Genomic DNA, 20,680 nt, shown 5'->3' with positions numbered 1-20,680 from the left:
AACCCAAAAATGTGCATGCAGAGCTTCATAAGCAAATGACCACACAGCCCCTGCCCGGATGAACAGATGCTCCAATCACCACAAGCAGGGACAACCAATAAGGGGTTTGAGCAGGTTGTTATGAAGACAATATAGTTACCCTGGGAAAAGCACCACTGGAGAACCAACCACTGTACTACGGAAGATGTTTGGGAACCCTGGCTGCTTTACTTCCCAGCTGGCCAGCAGGGAGAGTTTTCTCTTTCCTCTCCTCTCCCTCCTCTTTTGGTTTTATTCTTCCCCAAAAGCAACTTTCACCATTAGAGTCAATGTATGCCATCAGCTACAGACACTACTAATAAATCTTCATGAATGTGAATTTGTTTCAGTATCCTTTGTGCAATACTATCCTGATTGACATGAAAAACTATTTAACTATTTAAAACTGTCTTCACAGAATAATTACTATGTAGGGAGAAAACAGGATCTAGACAAAGGAAGCATCTTCAAATTGAAGAGTAATCTAATTAGCTACTGAACAGACAGTATTTGAACTTAGAAGTTCAAACTCAACTTAAGAGGTATTTAGAAGGTTTGTTGCAAAGGATATTCCTTCATGGGTTTTATGCAGCCTAGAAATGTACTAGCTCAAGAAGTTCATATTACAAAAGCATCTTGAAGATACAAAAAATGTGAATAAGGAGGTAGAATAGTTTTGAGAACTTGAGACTGTTTTAAGAATGCTTTCCATCTAATCTCAAAACCGACCGCACTTTGGTCATTTGCTAGCGACTCTGTATAAGATCTTAAAAAAAAAAAAAAAAAAAAAAAAGGCAACAAAAAAAACAACAAACCAACCCAGCACAAAACACAAAAAACCTTCTAGTACTCACCTGAATAGCATCAGAACAGGGGTGACTCCAAGCAGATTTAAGCTTTCATCATCATATAATAGTTCTGCTTTGTTCTGGGTAGGAGGATTGACAGCTTCTTCATCCAGAAGAACTAGTAAGACCTTTACAGTATCTCTTCCACAATACACAGTCCCATGATTTATGGAATGCAATTTTGGCTGAAAGTAAATAAAATTAAAAGGAACATACAACAGGAAAGGTCAGCAAGCCAGACCAATAGCCCACCTCCAAAAGCAACCCATATCAGCACAAGGTGTGAGAATCCCCTCCTTCCCTTTCCAGTAAGCATTTATGGGGCACGTGTCCACTGGAAAGTTCCTTCCTCATCCCAAGCAATTAGTAGGGTTTAGATCCCTGTCAGCTGGAGGTATACACTGATGAGCAAGTCACACAGAAATATGGAAATCTGTGATGAAACCATGCAGCAGAAATTAACGTATTATTTTCTCACAACTAATTTGAGTGCTATGGGTTACACAAACACATTCTGGTGAAGTCCAACACCTCTGACTAAATGAATCTGCTAAAACAGTTGGTTAAAAGTGAAATTTCCATCAAGATTTGACTTGGCACAATCTCCTGTTGTTTGGAACAGGATGAATTCCTCACAATTTTCCACAAGAATAAAGAATTCCTTAAATAAAATAATAATCCACATCTGGAAGTGGTCAATGTTATGGTCAGCAGTACAGATGTAGAACTCCATAGCCACTACGGGACTGCAAGAAGTGCAAGTTTTCTATATTTTTCTTTAAAAGTACTAGGAGTTCCACAGAGAAATTTAGTGTGTAACACACAGTAGTAGACTTTTAAAAGCTACAGGCTTATTTACCAATACACAGAAACATTAAATAGTCTAACTTTGTTCAGAAGGACAAGATAAGCAATGAACTGCATTTATCTAATCAGTTAACTGCTTTTAAACACGGTCTTGAAAAGATCAAATTCTATTTCTCTCTCTATTTGATTACATCAATTAGTGTATGTAGCTTTCAAGAAACCATAGCAACACATGTCAGTCAGTTACTATAAGTTATAATCAATAGCTAGAAATAGCAATTACAGAAATGGTTGTTACTTGGCTTTACAGAATTGGCCTATTTCAGTACCATTTAATTTCCTTAAAATTTATTCTGAACCAATTCAGGCATTACATCACCACATCATAGATTTTTATAAAATGTCATGTGTGTCACGGTAAATTTGCCTAAATGAGAAAAGTACAAATTTGGCATCATCTTGACTGATTATACACAAAGGAAAAAATAATAATCTTTAGAATATAACATAACCTCCTAACTGCCAAAGATGACCTTCAGAAATCTCATGTACTACAACAACAGTGACTTGGTGTACTAACCATGAACTAAAACTCTATCGTCCAAGGCATAATAGGAACTTTCAGCTAGACAACAATCCCCGCCACAAAAACCTTGTTTATTAGTAAGCTGAAAATGAAGATTCAAATTATTTTTTCAAGAAAATAGTTGATCAGTCTTTAAAGGGTAGTGACCATTAGCTACTCCAGACTACTCTGGTTGGTTCCAGAAACACCAGCCAGATTCCATTTACAGTAGTAATTTTCTCAGGAAGAAGTTAATCATAATTCCTATTAGTCACTTGTGCAGGCTTCAACACAAAGTAGTGCTTCCTCCTGCATAAATTAATAAATTTTCCTGGAGCTCTAGATTCTTATAAAACAGGTATTTGCAGGAAAACTGAGCAATGATGGAAGAAAACTGCTACTGCCAGGAGAAAAGAAAATATTTTTCTAACAAACTCTTTTCAGGTACGTTTTATGAGGAAGCAGCATTCCAGGAGCTAATGGAGGCATCGTTTTCAGCTCTACAGTTAAGATCATATTTTAAATTTGCACTCAGAGAAATGATTCAGTCTCTTATGCATGAAAAAACATAACATCCTATCAAAACCAGAACTTATTCTGAATACAGAACAATTTTTCTGCAAAATTATAGCATCAGGGTTTGGGGGTTTCTTTAAAAAGCAAAAATCAAGACACAATAAAAAAAAAAGCCCAAGCTATATGTGAAACTTGGCACAGAGCACTAACCTTTGCTGCCCTGAGATCTTAATGGAACAATACAGGTGCTTCATTTTTTTTTTTATTATTTTTTTTATACAGCTCAAATTCATTTGGAAAACTTCTGAGGTTTTGGGGGGGTTTGTTTCATTTTTTTAATTAGTAATGGTAACCTACTTCTCTCTATGCTTAGTAAAATGTACTTCTACACCAAGCTCCACTAAAATACGCAATCTGGTATCAGTCTCTTAACATTTGTCTAAGCCTCCACCCCTCGACTCTGTGAATCAAATATTTAAGAATTATCATTAAAATATACATTCATCCCACAATCTTTGCAAACTTCATTTACATTAAAAAAAAATAATTCCCCACACCAAAAATCAAAATAGTTTCATCACAACAACAAAGGTAGACAATTTACACACACTCCACCCCTCATCCCTTCACTACAATTACTTAAACAAAAATTCCCCGCACTTAGTCTGCTCTCTCACAATGTTTAACCCACATCTTGTCCATTACCTCTCCCAGTTACTGTCCTTATCTCTAATTCCTCAGGCCCCACATTAGGCACCATAAACAACTGTGGTGGGTTGACTTGGCTAGCTATGAGGTGCCTACCAAAGCTGCTCTATGACTCCCCCTCCTCAACAGGACAGGGAGAGGAAATATGATGAAAAGCCCATGGGGTGAGGATGAAGACAGGGAATTCATTTACGTATTACTATCATGGGCAAAACAGATTTGACTTAAGGAAATTAATGTAATTCATTGCCGGTTAATCAGAATAGGACCCTTCCTTTCTTCCCAGACTCAACTTCATGCCCAATTCTTCTATCTCCTTCCTCTGTGTGGCACAGGGTGATGGGGAATGAGGGTTGAGGTTAGTGCCTAACGCTTTGTCTCTGCTGCTCCTTCCTCATGCTCTTCCTCTGCTCCTTTGTGGGTGCCTCCCATGGGATACAGCCCTTCACGAACTTCTCCAGTGTGGGTCCTTCCCATAGGCTGTAGTTCTTCAAGAACTGCTCCAGCATGGGTCCTTTCCACAGGGTGCAGTCTTTTAGGAACAGACTGCTTCAGCATGGGTCCCCCATCAGGTCACAATTCCTGCCAGCAAACCTGCTCCAGCATGGACCTCGCTCTCCATGGGTCTAAAGGTCCTGCCAGGAACCTGCTCCTGTGTGGACTCTCCAGGGGGTCATAGCTTCCTTCAGGGCAAATACACCTGCCCCGGTGTGGGGTCCTCCACAGGCTGCAGGGTAGATCTCTGCTCCACTGTGGTTCTCTATGGGCTGCAGAGGGACAACCTGTGTTATCATGGTCTTCATCATGGACTGCAGGGGAATCTCTGCTCCAGTGCCTGGAGCACCTCTTCCCCTTCCTTCTTCATTGTGCTTGGTGTCTGCATAGTTGTTTCTCTCACATGTTCTCACTCCTCTCTCCCAACTGCTGTTGTGTTGCATTTTCTACCTCTTCTTAAATGTTATCACAGATGTGCTATCATCCCTGATTGGTTCAGCTCTGGCCAGCACTGGGTTTGTTTTGGAGCCAGCTGGAACTGTCTCTAACATGGGGGCAGCTTCTGGTGTCTTTTCACAGAAGCCACCCCTCCCACAGAAGCAGCCCACCCCACTCCCAAAACCTTGCCACATAAATCCAATACAGCACTAGATTTGTCAAGCCAAGCAGCACATCAGTCACATCCAGGCCTCAGTCATCTCTGATGGCTCTCAGTTACATCTATATTACGGTGAGTGTGGATGTACTGTAGTGAGTATGGTGAAAAGGATTAGCTTAAAGCCCATCATCCTCTGCTATGTACTCAAGTTTCCTCACTGAGGAGAGCTATAGTAGAATCTGCCCATCCACGAGTAGACGGGATGTTCCAGCAATCAATTAACTTAAACTCAAGAATTGGCCAAAAACTTCAACAGAATCACAGACTCAAAGTAATATAACTACTTTTATGCCCATTTTGAGAAAAATATTGACTTCACACTGCTCTCACGGGATTAAGTATTTAACCACATTTCCTAGTAACATCACCATACAGACATCTTTGCTATCTTATGCCTCAACAAGGATACTGGTAAACATTTCTACATGGTCATTAGACTATGAACTTGACCTATGGAGAACAATAAGAAACACAAACCATTTTGGAAAAGTGGTATTTTCGTGAATTTCACTGAAGAATGTAGTTTTATTAAAATAGTTTTACCTGGCTTATAAAGATCTAAATAATTTTTAATTTTTTTTATCAATAATACAAGTAGCTATATAAAGACAGAAATTATAATGGTGATCAATTTTTCAGATGGGGAAGAAAAAAAATAGAAGGATATGAAAGGGAAACAGAGAAATACAGTGATGAAAGATTCAGGGGAAACAGAAAAATGAGGATGAAATATATACTCCAACTGCTTAGTGGAAACACACATGTAAACCAGTTAAGCCACTAGAGTCTGGCTGGTTTTAGCTCTCACAGAAAAGAAAAAAACATATTGGAAGTCTGATTAAAATTTCTTAAAAATCTTGTGATACCATGGGGCAATTCCAGTGATTTCACAAAACAAAGCATTCTAACAATGTACACATATTTGAAGTGTCTACAAGTATTAAAAAGTTTCCTAGACAAAAATACATGACAGTAGACAGTTTATATATCAACAATGTAAAATAAAATAATTAAAGCTAGTTGATGTTTTCATCACAAAGAAAGATCATAATATAAACCTGAGTAGATTCTAAGTACAGAAACCACAAATAGCAAGCCTGTATTCTGCTCTCCACACCTGACTTAAAGAACTTCAAATATTCTGATTCCTTCCACTAAACTAAAATAATGAATAGTTTCATTAGTGTCTTGAAACACTAAAAGAGAAAAACTTACATGTTGATTGTTTGGGTTTTTATTTTTATTCCCTTCCCACTCCACATTTAGCCATATTTAACCCTATTTTGAATGCCTTACCCTTAGACATACTTGATGCTGAGCTAATTAAAACTTGTGTATTTTAATAAAAATTACTCATTGATGTTCTTAAATCTTAATTATACTTTCATGAGGTTTTTTTGTTTGGAAATTTGTTATAGCTCTAATGACTTGAAATCAGAGGTTGCCCAGGGAAGTTGTGGATGCCCCATCCCTGGAAGTATTCAACACCAGGCTGGATGGGGCTTTGGGCAACCTGGTCTAGTAGGAGGTGTCCCTGCCTGCAGGTGTCCCTGCAAAGGGCTTGCAACTAGATCATCTTTAAGGTTCCTTCCAACCTAAACCATGCCAAGACTGTAAAAAGGAGACTCTACGCGTACATCTATAACAACTGCACAAAAAAATTAAGTTTTAAAGAGTATTTTATTTTGAGGTAAGAAGTTTAGGTTAAGTAAATCAGCTTTTTGAAGTCAATACTGTAATCCTCAAGTATAAGTCTTTCAATGAGTGTAAAACCACCGCGTAGAGGAAATTACACTGCTCTGTACTGTTAGGAAAAGATAATACTCTATATAAAGACCTTTAAAAAATAAAATAAAAAAAGAAACAAAACAGGCGAAAGACATTGGCTTTCTTGTAAAGCTAAATAGTAAAAAGAACAAAAGAAGTCCTATTACCCGTGCTGGACTGACTCCAGTAGTGCTGGCAATCAAGACATCATGTTGTGAATCGATAATATTTTTAATCTTCAAATCCAAATCTTGTACAACTTCCTCTACTGCCTGACAGAAAGGATCCCCATTGCTTCGGCCTTTTATCAAATGCATCTTCACTGTTGACAGAATTCGCCCCCCTGCGATTCTGAAAATAGGCACAGGGTCATTTCCACATTAATCTTGGCAGCACTTTAGTATACCTATTAGTGTTGAACATAGCCAGTCTTCACAGTTAATCAAAACTCTTCAGAGAACAGCTTTGATCTTTTAAATCAAACAGCAGTGTAGAAGTATTGTCCAACATAATAGTTTGCTAAAAAAAATAAAAAAAGATTATAAGGAAAGGTAATGAATTCAGCATTTAGTAATACTCTGAGCTGCAAAACAAAACTAACTTCTCCATAAAAGTTCAAAGAAAAGTACTTTCTCTAAGCCTACAGTTACTGTTTTGCTCATAAGCTAAGTGTAAACAAAATGTTTCACTGAAACAAGCATTCCAATTTAACCGACTATTAGGTTTTTGAGTCTTTTCTGCCTCATGAAAGTGCTTCAAAATATCAATCTGCTTTCAATTTTATTTAAATAGATGGTAATTAGACTAGATAAACATCACTGTTTGCCATAAAGGCACACACTATTAATCTTTTTCATCAATGAGAAAAATTGCCTACAGAAAAAAACTCAGTAGTTTAATTATGAAATGTCCATGCAGTTTGACACCAAAAATATAAATAATTGAATCTCACTGATATAGGGGCTTTATTTCAACTCTTTTTATAGAAGGATACGGCGGCATTTGTGAGTGTACCTAAACTATGTTTAGACTGTTGATTTCATTTCATGGTCCTGTACCTTCAAACCATCCCCACTGCATGTATGATAGACCACTTTTGTGATCACTTTTGGATTAGAACTACCAGGTCTCTCCCCAGGTGAAACTCTTGAGTGATTAGCAGTTACAGCTGTACAGATGATGTTCCAACAGGCACCACTGAGAGAATTACACCATGTCTTGCTCCCTTAGACTTGCAAGATCCACATATTCTATAAAAATGGAAATATAACAGGCTGCCAGGTAGACTGCATTATCCTGAGTATGAAGGAAAAAAAAAAAAAATCAATTCTGGAAGCTCACAAGAAAACCCAGAGAACTCAAGCTCAAAAAATGGCTACAGGGACTGAGGCTTTTGTGTCAGTGCACCTTGATTTAGCTGACCTGGTGAATGAGAAAAAGCAGTTAGAGTTTCAAGAATTCCACTGGCCATTTATAAGTGCATCTTTCCTCTCGGGGGTCAAAAGTGCTGCCCTGAACAATGATGGTCAAAGTCAATAAAATAAAATAACTTAAAGCTTATAATGAGAAGGAGCACAGTTCCATCACAAGAATGGAAAATCCACGTGTTAGGAGTGAATCGCACATTTTGCAAGTGTAATGAGTGGTGAGTAGGTGCAAAAGCTATATGGAGGTACAAAGGTAGGAATTGCTAGTGATGAGACACTCCTATGAACTATGACTATGAACCAGGTTAAGTAAATTAGCTAGGGGATCACAGATCTTATCTCAGAGATGATCAAAAACTATACTGAGACAGCAAATGTGTCTTCAGTACTTTAGTAAAGATTTAGTGAAAGACAGAATAAATTCCTTGAGTTAAAAGCTTAATAATGATTTATGTAGGTACTGGACAATATTAAGTAAAAGACTGTATGTTTTAACATTGCTTGAGTTTGGGCAAATAAAAAAAGCATTACAAGAACCACTCAGCTCTCCGACATCATAATGCATCTCCTCCCAGAAGCTTTTTGAAGTTGCATGCTGTTTGGAAATTTTATCATGAATTCTCGTCTTCTCAGAACACGAACCCATCATCCAGACCAATAAAGTTGATTGTAAGCAAGATTCCCCTCACCCCACCAATCAATCGTTTATCTTCTGTTTAATATTACATATATAAGGACTCCATTATTTCCCTGTGACATTTTGTCTTTCTGCTTATTTTCCCTCAACCTTTTCAGTATGGTAGGCAATATTTTATTTTTAGCTCTAATTTATAGGTGTTTGTTTTTAATTTATTCCCTCCCCTTTTACTTTTTCCATGAACAGAGTTATTTTGACCTTTGAATGCCAGCTGATAACGCATATAAAGGAAAAAATAGAATCATAATGAGAGGCACAAAGGACCCATTCTTTAAAATGAAAAAAAAAACAACCAACCAAACAAAAAAACAAACCAACAAACAAAACCACACTGATTCCCAGTAAAAACAGGTAGAACTCTGTGCTCAGAAAATACCCTGAACTGAAATTAGAGATTGAGATAGCACTCAGGACAAGTACCATAAACATTTCTTCTGTTCTTACAAGGCACATATTTATTGCCAGGGTTGGAGATAAGATCCTTTGCTTGTGGACCCTTCTTTTGAAGTTCTACAATCACATTCCATATCCTTAAAGTAACATAATTCTCTGTGGTGACAGCAGTGACTCAAAAAAATAAATCAAAACAAGCAAAAATAAAGCCTTAGTGTAATATCAGGCAAGCAACAAAGCAACAAAAGCAATTCTGTTCATTCTGAACTCCTGCTCTAAGAATTTCTCCTTTGCAATCTGGTTCATAATCCATCTTCCCTTTCCAACTAACCAAGAGTTTCTTTTTCCAGACTTTAAGAAACACTAGCCACTTCCCTGCAACATCTAATAATTGGATAAGATGGCCAACCCTAAAAAAAGGTAGCCTGTTAAATCCTACCTTTAAAAGCAGATTTACTGAAGTCTTACTTTTTCTACCTTTCCTTTTTTCCTTAAGAATCAAGGTTTATAGTTCAAATCAAAGCAGAAATGCAGCATGTGTATTGTAACCTAACATCATTCCATCTAGCTCAGACACCAATAGTTTTGATTTAACTATACCATGGACTATACAAAATAACTCAATACTTATTCACGCACCCCGAACTCTTAAGCTGCCATTGACACCTATGGTAGAATTTTTAGATACATCTATGATGCTTCAAATCACAGGTTTGCAAAGAAAAAAAAAATAATCAAAAAAACCCCAAAAAAAACTATCAGGAAAAAAAAAACACCAAAAAACCACAAACAAAAACAAAATCCCAAAGCCATGGCAATGGCTTTTATTACTCCAGGTGACATAGCCACGAGTGAGATGATGACTAATTTTTCAACTTCTTCCATGCTTACTGGCTTCCTCCATGTTCCTTCCTACTTACCCTAAAAGGATACCTTGCAAAATGAAAGAAAGTTATATTTTGTACACGTTAAATTCTGAAGTTAAATTTTAGAATTCTAGTTGGGAGAACCTCCAGAAACTCTGCATGTCTACATTTGTATAAAATAAGTGGGCAGAGCTAGGTAAGAACAGGAATTGAGTCAGAGGAAAACTAGTTTGTTTATATTGTTTCCTGTTAAAATACATGGAGGGAGCTGGGCCAGAGACCTCGCTGTTTTGGCTTATTCTGGCTGAACAAGACTCCCATAAATAACTTAGAAAATCTGAAGTTAACTTGAAACTTTTTTTGGCTTTTTTCCAAGTCAAATCCAAATATTTCCACACAATTCTCAGCTTTAACTTTTGCAGATTAAAGATTATTCAATTCACATTAGATTTGCAGGCTTAGTTAAAGAGAAAAACTTGTGCTTAGCAGAAATTTAAGTTCAACGTATGCACTTAGCTGAAAGAACAGTCATCATGTGAAGTCTCTCTGCACACAGATCAAGAACCATCCAGATCTTAGAAAGGGTAGTTAAAGAAAAAAAAATAAGGGGGGGGAAGAGATGCTGGTATACCTCTGCTCCAAAAAACACAATTCAGTTTAACCACAAGAGAATGAAAAGTTCAAGGGGAAAAAAAAAAATAAAAATCATCCAGTGCAAGTTGTCAAGAGGCAAGAAGAGAGCACTGCTGAAAAGTTCTGTCTCAGAGATACATACAGGAACTGTAGCCAAGTCCCCTGTTGCTCCTCTCCAAATTGCTTTATTTCCCTCAGCCCTAAACTGACACTTTCCAAAATAATACCCTCAAATTAGAAAATTGTGGTATTAAATGAGTAGTATCTGTACCATAAATACTGCGTCAAACCTAGAACTCGAAAACATACAAGCAGGTGAAGGGATTGACTGAAGTTGTCTTTGAAAGCCAGGTTCAGTCCTTTCTGCGTACAGATATCTTGAGCTTACCTACATCATTATAATTTCCACATATTTTACATACATGTACAAGTATTATACATATAGAACTGGGCATGAGTTAATTACGATAATCATGCCCTTAATTTAAATACTATGCTCTGAATGTGACTTGATTACCTTGTAGCTTTTCACTTAGGAAAAAAAACTGTGATAAAAACACTTTCTGTTTATTTTTTTTGCCTCTACTACGCAATGCCAACTAAGGATATTTGCTATTAGAAGTAAAGTTCATTTAATCTCTTTTTCTCCCCATATTCCTCCTTCTTTTCCAGGAAAGAGTTCCAGTCCCCCATCAGATATACACAGTACTAACTGGAGCAAAGAAAAGGAAAAGTTTATTCATACTTCAAATAGAGTTTATATAAACAAGCCAAGACATAAAATGCTGATCTAATGTGTGTGGATTAGTACTGAAACACTGTGCCATAGCTTATGCCATTTTACACCAGGATATGATATAACAAAATAAGTTATGTTGTGAGGTTTGTTTTTTAGTCTTGAATATATTTATAAAACGTTGAATCTGCCTCTTTTCTGCTATTTCATGAATATTTCAAAGGTTACTACAGAAAGCCCTAACTAACCATGCCTAGCAGTTTCAAAAAGTATGGTAAAGCTAGTCTCAGTAGGAGAGGCATTCTTTCATCTAGAGCACAAATGGAGACGGGCTAGGGCTATCTGCATGTTTATACAGTCCTTTCTGTGGTAAAAAGAATCATCCTTTTCCCAGAAAAGACAATTCACTGGATCAAAAAACAACTTGAGAAATAACCATCTTGCAAATGAAACTATAAATTAATTCAACAATAAATATAATAGTCCTATTTAAAGAAATCAGATACGTTACCTGAGCACCTTCAGATCCACTGGTAGGACCTCATTGTTAGTGAGGTTTAAAGAGATTAATTCAAAGCATGAAGATAAAAGGAAAACGTGGTAAAAATGCAACGTGACTTTTTTGGGGCTTTTTGGTTTGTTTGTGGTCTTTTGGGGTTTTGGTGGGGTTGTTTTGGGTTTTTTAGGTTTGGTTTTGGTTTTGGTTTTTTGTTTTGGGGTTTTGTTTTGGGTTTTTTTTGTTGCTTTGTTTTTTGTTTTTTTGGGGTTTTTTTTCCAAAAAGGAGACCCTATGCCAGATTGCTCTGATATTACCCTTTTATAGGATTATATTATGTAGAAAATCAGTTGGACTTATGTGAACTTCAAAAAATCTGGCATTGTACTAGAAAAACAAATGTTTATATGAACAGAATAAGGTTGACAACTGTTATCCACTTTGCAGTTCCTAACAGCTAGAAGGGCAGCAGAGGTTTGTTTTGAATATGGAATTACATGGGCAAAGTTATCTGTCTTCAGATAATTTTTACAGCAGCAAAAGTTAAGAATTTTAGTTGTTCTTAATTCTGAAACAGGAGCAAGAAATCTAATTGAATTCAAGAATGAACTTGATACATTAAACACAACAATGCCATTTGTCTAAGGCAACAGAGAATTGGAGAGACCTTGTCCCTTTCCAGTCAGGGTGCCTGATGTTTCATTCAGACCATAGGCTGCTGACATGAAATATTCCAGGATAAAGTGCTTCAGTCTCACCTGCATGGTCTTTTAAATCATATTGAAGGACGACTCTTATCAAATCCACTTAGCAGTAAACATCTGTCAGTTACCCACTGCTATCATTATGTCTGATGGAAATAACCAAAAATCCATCAGAGTAATTGTAAATGCTAAAAATCCCAACCTTTTAGAAAGAACCACCTTCCACTGTGTTCGGTCAGGGAATGTTCAGACACAAAAGCCTCAATCCAACAGTACAGTGGTGATCTTGCACTGAGTGGACTCAGCAAAGTCAAAATGTGACCATCAGCATGTCCGTCCAGTATTCCACAGTGAGTCCATAGCAGAACCAAGCATCCTTTCCCTTCTTTGATGGCCTGCACTTTTGGCCTTCATTTGCTTCAGCCACTGGAAAGGGTCCAACAAACACTACCATTTTCCATTACACAGTCTTAATTTCCTATCCACGTAAGCCAGGACTGCCGGGTGGGTGTGTGAGGGGAAAGCAGATGATTGCACAATTAAAGAGTATGTTAATGCATGCATGTATGCACCTCAGGCAACTAAATTAAAACTTCACTGGCAGCCTTTAAGTGTTTAGTTTTACAGACAATGTTCAGTTAACTTCTTTTTTTAATTAACAAGTTCCCAAACATTTCAGATTGACTGACAGAAGGAATGGCTTACCATCTTCAGTATGAAACAGAACTAAGAGAGGAGTATACAGTTCAGGTGGTATTCATCTCACCTGTCTTGTACCCAAAGAAAAACAGATGTGTACATAAAGACAAAATAAATCCCATGTTAAAAATGCCTTATTTGCATCAGTGCTTCTAAAGGGAGTTAAAAAAAAATAGTACAATATAAACCTACCTGCTTACTAGGCATTGTATAAATCATACCTGTCACAGGTTGTTTCTACTAAAAATATTCTCAGATCTTCTGCATGCTTGAACTCTTTTACCTTAAGTCATCTATGTCCCTGTCCTACCTATTTCTATCTCATTTTCCTTATCAAACCTTCTTTTCTTATGTTGAGGTAACTAATTTATAAGAAACTAATTGCATGCCTTATCTATTTTGTTCCTACTGAGATTATTACATAAACAAGCTCATCTGCTTACCTAAAATTTAAATGACATTGGCAACAGCTCTTCTTACAGAATTACAGCCTTTGTGTGCAAAGTTAATATGATGCAGAAGCACTTTTATTTATTTTCTGGAAATACACCTTTTGTGGAAAAGACTAAAGTAGCATACAGAAAGAAAAAAAAACAGTTGAGGATATGGACAACATCTGAAACCTGATAAAAAGCAGAACAGACTCCTGAATCCTATTTCAAGATCAGAAAAGAATGTATCAAAAATCTATTATACTAATGTCAATATTTCTATTCATTCATTTCAACTTCTCCAACACAGGTTAAAAAATAGATGACAAATATATAGCTATCTAACTTATATAGTGGGAACAAACATCTTAAAACAGATTATAAACACACCAAGCAATCATGGGATGGCAGGGCATCACAGCGTTTTTCTTTGTTATGGATTTAGGAAACCATTTTGGAATTTGATAAGAACTGAACTGTTATCCGATTTTTGAATTTAGAACTACATGAAGAGAGTAGCAATGTAATTCTATTCTCAAATGCAAGGAAGCAGGATGTCAACTAGAGCTTCATCTGCCTGGGTAGAAGATAGGGACAAAATTTCACAATACAAAATAAAAATGCTCTTAACAGAGCAGTAACTGTGCCTTTAAAGCAAACCTAATGTTTTCTGTAATTATGTTATATGCATAAATTTTAATAAATTAGTAGTTCATGTTAATTTGGATTTCAAAATTTCAACAATCAAATTGTATTAGTGAGTTTATCTAGATTTTAAATGTATCTGGCAAAGAAAAAAGTAACTATATCAAAACACTCATAGTACTCAAAAATTCACCTCAATGAGCACGTGCATTATTACTCTAATTTTTTTAACCATGCAGAACTAAATAGATAAAAATTAAAAAATAAAAAAAGACCCTACTTTAGGCCCTTTGTAGTTTTGCAGTTTATTAGATACACAATAAAAAGCACAGCAAAAAAGAATCCTGTTGCAAAGTATTTTTCCTTGTTGCTGCTGCCGCTTTTCCTGTATTGCCAAAAATTTCTATCTTTTAGCTTGGTGGAAGAATCCAGAGGGACTCTATGATACAGTTCCATTGTTCCACCATAACTTATCCAACTTTATAGTTCCCTCTAGACTTAATCACTTTCCTGCAATTTACAGAAAGTTATCAGGATTGGAATTAAGGGCAGGGAGCTGCCAAACTGCTTCTCAAATCTGGATTAAAGGCAGGCCATGGAAACAGATGAACTCGTAGTTTGATATCTGTATGATGGCATAAATTATTTCAACCCAACAGTGATATAAAAGTGCCATAGAACCAGACCATCCATGTCTTCTTTTTAATTATGGGACTATACTTGAATTTCAATATCTAGGACATAATGGTCAGTGTATTCTCCAGCACCAGGCTAAATTAGGAAGTTAAGGAAAGGGACAAAAAAATTACAAAAATCACAGCTTTATTAAATGCGGTATTGTACAGCTGGAGCACTTAGGACATCACAGTTGAAGTGTGGTATCTTAAGTCAGAATTACCCTCAAAAGATCAGCTTTTTCAATCCATTTTCTATTTTCTTGTAAATCCAATTTAAACCACAGTTAAATTTACTTCAAAATTTGTTTACTTCTAAATATATTTTAAAACATTCTCAACATTAAGTTTAAATGAAGACAATCACATTAAAGTATATCAGTATTTCCATTATAAAGTTAAATGTGTAGGTAAAGCAGATAATTTACTTCAAAATTACATTAAAGCACTTTAGTCTCTGAAGTGGCAAACATTTCCAGTGAAAATTTTTTAATAGTCTGGTTTAAACCTAATTTTTTTCTTATTAAATATTTATTTTCCCACATAAGTTTGTCTGATATTTTTCTACTTCTTCAAAACACAAGAACATTTTTAATTAAGTCACAAGCACAATGTTTGTTAACATGGTAGCGGGATAATAAATTCTTGATTTGGGTCATTCTATATTATCAGTAACTTTCACTGTAAATATTTAAACACCAAGGTATTCCTAATTTCAATGATGTTATGAGTTGAGAAACAGGTTAGAGCATCTAAGTTCTCAGTATTTTACTGAAAAACAGCACATTGCAAATACTATAAAACAGCATAAAGAGATTTATCCAGTAAAACAAAACAAAACAAAAAAAAATAGAAGGAATACAAGCTCTTTGTGATTACAGAGCATTCATTGGAATAACCAAGACTTTGGGGGACAGCCTCACATCTGGAGCGCTACAAAGGATGAATACAAGAAGCTGTTTAGAAAAGACAAGGTGGGGGCGTGCCGTCTATATGCTGGAGCAGCTCTGAGGTACGGAGGAGCTTTTCTATTGCACAGACAGGAGACTCGTTGAGAGCTTGTAAATCGGTTTGTTATAGACAACCCAGCACATGTGAGGAAAGAAGCAAAGTACTCTTTAAAGCAACTCTCAGCAGGCTTTGTATCACAGAACCTGGTTCTTACAGGGCACTTTACCACCACCACCTCAATATCTACTGGAAGAGCATCACAATGGGATACAAGCAATCAAGATTTCTAGAGGGTGTCATGGACACTGGATGAGCAACACAGCTGGGTCTGCTATTCACTAACAACGAAAAATTGGTCAGGGATGTGGAGAGGAAAAAAAATGACAAAAATAATCAATGGGAGCCTTGGCTGTAGCAATCATAAAGTAGTGGAGTTCAAGATCCTAGGGGAACAAGGAAAGCAAGTAGCAGAGTATAGACTGTGAATTTAGGAGAGCAGATTTCAGCTTATTCAGTGAACTGGCACATGGAATCCCATGTGAGAAAGTTCTAAAAGGCAAAGGAGCTCAGGAAAGCTGACGTTTTATCATGACAGCATATTACAAGCACAGGAACAGTCCACCACAATAGTCAGGAAAATGAGTAGAAATATCAGTAGACCAGCTTGGCTAAGCAGTGAACTGGTGACAGAGCTTCAATGCAAAAAGGTCTTACACAGGATGGTGAAGAAGGGACAGGTTACAATGAAATAATCTGGAAACACTGCCTGGGCATTTAGGGATGTTTTCAGGAAAGCCAAAGCTCAGCTGGAGTTGAGACTTGCAAGGAATGTTAAAGGACCTTTTGTATTAAAAGGCTGAACAAAGAAAATGAGGGACCTTTGCTGAAAGACAGGAGATTTTGCACCAGTGGACACAGATAAAACCAAGGTACTCAATGCCACCTTTGCCTCAGTCTTCACCAACGTGGTCTCCCAGGCCTCTGATTAGAGAAAGTTTGCAAAACTACCACCAGTAGCTAAGGATGAAGTCAGGGTTTACTTGACAGAAATGAGCCCGTGTAAGTTCATAGAATCAAATGGGCTGCATCCAAGATCACTAATAGAACTGGCTGATGTCCTCATGAGGCCGCTCTATACCATCTTTGAAAAGTCATGGGGATCAGGGGAGGTCCCTGACAAATGGAGAAAAGCAAATATATGTAAAAAGACCAAAAGGGCAGTTTGGGGAACAACAGGTTTATCAGTCTTACTTTGTTCCTGAGAAAATAATGTAGATAGCCCTCTGAGAAAACATTTCTGGGCATGTGAAGGATTAGGTGGTGGCTGCTAATGGTAAGCATGAATTTATTAAGTCTAAGTTATGCCTGACCAATGTGTTTGCCTCCTACAATAAAATGACTGGCTTTGCAGACCAGGGGAGAATGGTAGATGCCATTACCTTGACTGTAGCCAGGCTTTCAACACTGGCAGGAAATACTCTCAACATGTAAGTTTGGATGTTACAGTCTGGATGGATGTCAACCAGATGAGTTAAAAATTGGTTGGATGATCAGCCTCAGAAGGTAGAAAACGTGTACAATACATGGAGGCCAGCAACAAATAGAGTACCTTAGGGGCCTACCCTGTAACCTACTTTTCTTATAAATATCTTTGGCAGTGATTCAGTGATAAAAATACATGCTAACCAAGTTTGCAGATGACACGAAATTGGATGGAACAGTCAATATGCTTGAGGGCAGAGCTGCCATGCAGATACCTAAACAGACAGGAAGAGAATGGGCTGACAGAAACCACATGAAATTCAACAGGACATGCAAAGTTTTGGAAAGGGATAACCCCTTGCAGTGATACAGGCTGGGGAGCAGCTCTGTGTAAAAGAACCTGGGAGTCTTGGTACATGTTCAGCAAGCTAACTGTGAGCCAGGAATCTGCCTTGGCAGTAAAGGCCAACAGTATCCTTGGCTGCATCAACAGTAGCGTAGCCAGTAGTCTGAGGAATGTGATTATCCCTCTTCTAATCAGCACTCATTGGACCAAGTTTAGAATACTGCATCCAGTTTTGGGCCCCCCAGTCTGGGAAAGGCACTGATAAACTGGAGCATGTTCAGCAGAAGGCTGCCAAGATGATCAGGGAGACATGCTTTGTGAGAAGCAGCTAAAGGAATGGTTTGTTCAGTCTGGAGAAGAGAAGACTTCAGGGACCTTTCCAATACCTTCAAGAAGGTAACCAAGAAGATGGAGCCAGGCTCCTTGTGCTAGTAGTTAGTGAAAGGAAAGAGACAGCAGGCATAAACTGAAACAAGAGAGGTCCCAACTTGATACAAGGAAATAAAACTTTTCACCATGAGGACACTCAAGCAGTGGAACCGGTTGCCAAGAGGGAGACTGAAAACCTCCAAGGATGAAGACTGCACAAAGCTTGACTGGATAAAGCCCTGATTAACCTAGTCTGACCCCATAATTGACTCTGCTTTGAGCAGGATGTTGGACCAGAAGCTTCCTGATGTTCCTTCTAACCTGAATTATTCTATGATACCATGTTTAAGGACTCCTACAGACAATGTTTTGCACACACTTGCAGAACTTTCCAGCAACTTTAGAACACAAAACTCCAGGGCTGCGTGAACACTACCCAATTACCTCAAACATTCAGCACAAGATCAGATAAATAAAGTCTCATCTGCTTTCTCTCCCAAAATACTACAGCATCTCCAGATGCAATCACAGCTTCACAAAGGCAACACATAAGAAATCGCATTTTCCCTGTCAAGGGAAAGCTTAATGCACTAATCCACGTGCGTGATCAAGTCAAGCTGTATAACTTCTACAGTTGACTGTAGAAGACTGCTCACGGACCTGAAATGAAGACCCACTCCAAAGCATCACATTCGCTCAAGTGTGTTGAATAAAACAACACAGCTAATTTCACATTTACACAGCTACTAATGTGAGCTGTGCAATAGTGTCACCTAGTGGTCAGTACTTACAGAGAGGTCAGGGCCCAATTCAAGAAGAAAATTTACTGCCTATCTACCAACTTTGCTACTCTACGAAATCAGTGGGGACTTTTCAAGTATATATGTGTATATATAGACACACACACATATCTATATGAACCAACTAGTAGAGTAACCAATAAGGAAAATGCCTTTCTATCACTCAGTTTTAAGTCACATGCCTCTTACGAACTTGAAAAAAGTCCTTCCAGAAAGAGAGTAAGTTCTTTCCAGACGTAAACATTATTACCTGGCCTAAAAGAGAAGGATTTCCAGAACGATGGATTAGTACTGCACTTTTTAATTTATGCCAACAGAAAAGAGTTTCCAGATTCTCAGGTGTATGTGTATAATAATCATCCAGTTCACTGACAAATACAACATTGATACGTTTCTTGTCAAGAAACAGGCACAAAAAGTAGAACATCCAAGTTCTCTTTTTACTGTGTAAACATTGTCCAAGTCTTACATGTACAGAATCTGTAAAGTTTTAAGGTTACAAGTTTTACAGCATTCCCAAACTTTAAGGAATGTTCATGCTACTGATTCTTGAAAGATTAGTTGTTTCTTCTAATCTTAGACATTTGGAATATGAGGAAAGGCAAACTTGAACTATTTCAAAATTCAAGAGATTTGTGAGAATGTTTGTTCTGCTCACCTTGAAACTACCAAAGTTCATTATATCTTTCTATTTCTTCTGCTATCAGGTCTGCTTACACTTTATGCCATGTTTAAATCAAATCACCATAGTTTCATTAAATTTCCACTCTGTTCAACAGCTTTCCCTTCCCTCATCTACTGTTCACTTTCTTAACTGAATGACTTGGGAATGAGAAACATATTTTTGTTACTCTCCATAGGTTAGCAGATACTTGGTTGCACCATATATCCTACTACGTTCAAAATATTCTTAAGCACATCCCATCACTGTCCAGTATCTTCAACTCAGTTCCTACGTTTCCAAAGCAGAGGAACTTGACTTACAGAGATGAAGAAAGCCTCTTTCAAATACGTGTTCCACAGTGACCTGGCATTTATTTGGCTACTTTGTACTTTATGCAAGTTCAAGTTTCATAAGATCTCCTCTGTAACAAGATGAAACTGAAATAACAAACTTCTAATCATTAAGTAAACAACCAAAAATAGTGCATTTTTCTTGCAAATGCTGAGACCTGGTTTTTGCAGTTTGGCTAATTTCTACATCAGAGAAACAGGTTGTCCAGTTTGGTCTTAGATTTCTCAGCAGGCTTCTAAAGAATAAGCAACTGAAACTTTTGCTGCATGGTTGCTTCCCCCCCCTCCCCCCACTGTTCTTTAGATTGCAGTAGTAACAGAACTAGCGAAATTTTTTGTGCAAAACTACATCTTTTGGAATTCCTAACTGTCACATCACAGGCAGGGCATACTGACAGTCTTTGCTCATATGGCTACCAAACACTTAAGAAAAATATCTTTTTGTTCACCAGTGTTGTGTCCCTTACAGTTTCTAAGCTGTACACTAGTCCGATAATATTTGAGAACTTCAGCATACTAAGAAAGATTCTTTCAAAGACTGATTGGTATATTTCTGTAAGTACTGAGCTACTACATAGATACATATATAAAAACAATAATAGTATTTTACATCATTAGGTTATAAAGCCCATATAGAGTACAATAGATAATAGAAACACCACAGTACAGCTAACTTCCATTCTTGGTCAGTCACACATCCAATGACACACACAGGTATACATGCAACCTAATGAACATGCCAGAATCTGACATTAACAACATTTATATCCCAGAATAAACAGGACAGCAGGTACAGCAGAGAAAGTAAAAGAATAAATAGCTGAATGAAAAGAATTTCCAAGCTCCAGAGAATTCTCCCAATTAGAAACTGATAATTCCCAACAACTATCCCACTCTGTTTTTTCTCTTAAATGCACCTTAAACAGAATGGTAAT

At 37.2% G+C, this 20,680-nt stretch overlaps 1 protein-coding gene across 1 annotated transcript in view; it reads right to left on the bottom strand.

Moving 5' to 3' along the window:
- Nucleotides 1–20,680, bottom strand: part of PARPBP (PARP1 binding protein) — a 50,783-nt gene that overhangs the window by 13,472 nt on the left and 16,631 nt on the right. Inside the window, exons 6-7 of the mRNA XM_009887412.1 lie at nucleotides 6,550–6,733; nucleotides 873–1,051 (exon numbers count right to left, since the gene is read on the bottom strand). Coding sequence (XP_009885714.1) covers nucleotides 873–1,051; nucleotides 6,550–6,733 — 363 coding nt within the window. The remainder of the gene's footprint in view (nucleotides 1–872; nucleotides 1,052–6,549; nucleotides 6,734–20,680) is intronic.

Source organism: Charadrius vociferus, unplaced genomic scaffold (genome assembly GCF_000708025.1).
Source record: "Charadrius vociferus isolate BGI_N301 unplaced genomic scaffold, ASM70802v2 scaffold196, whole genome shotgun sequence".
Lineage (NCBI taxonomy): Eukaryota > Metazoa > Chordata > Aves > Charadriiformes > Charadriidae > Charadrius > Charadrius vociferus.
The sequence above is the reverse complement of the archived record's forward strand: the minus strand, read 5'-3'. Positions and strand labels throughout refer to the sequence as shown.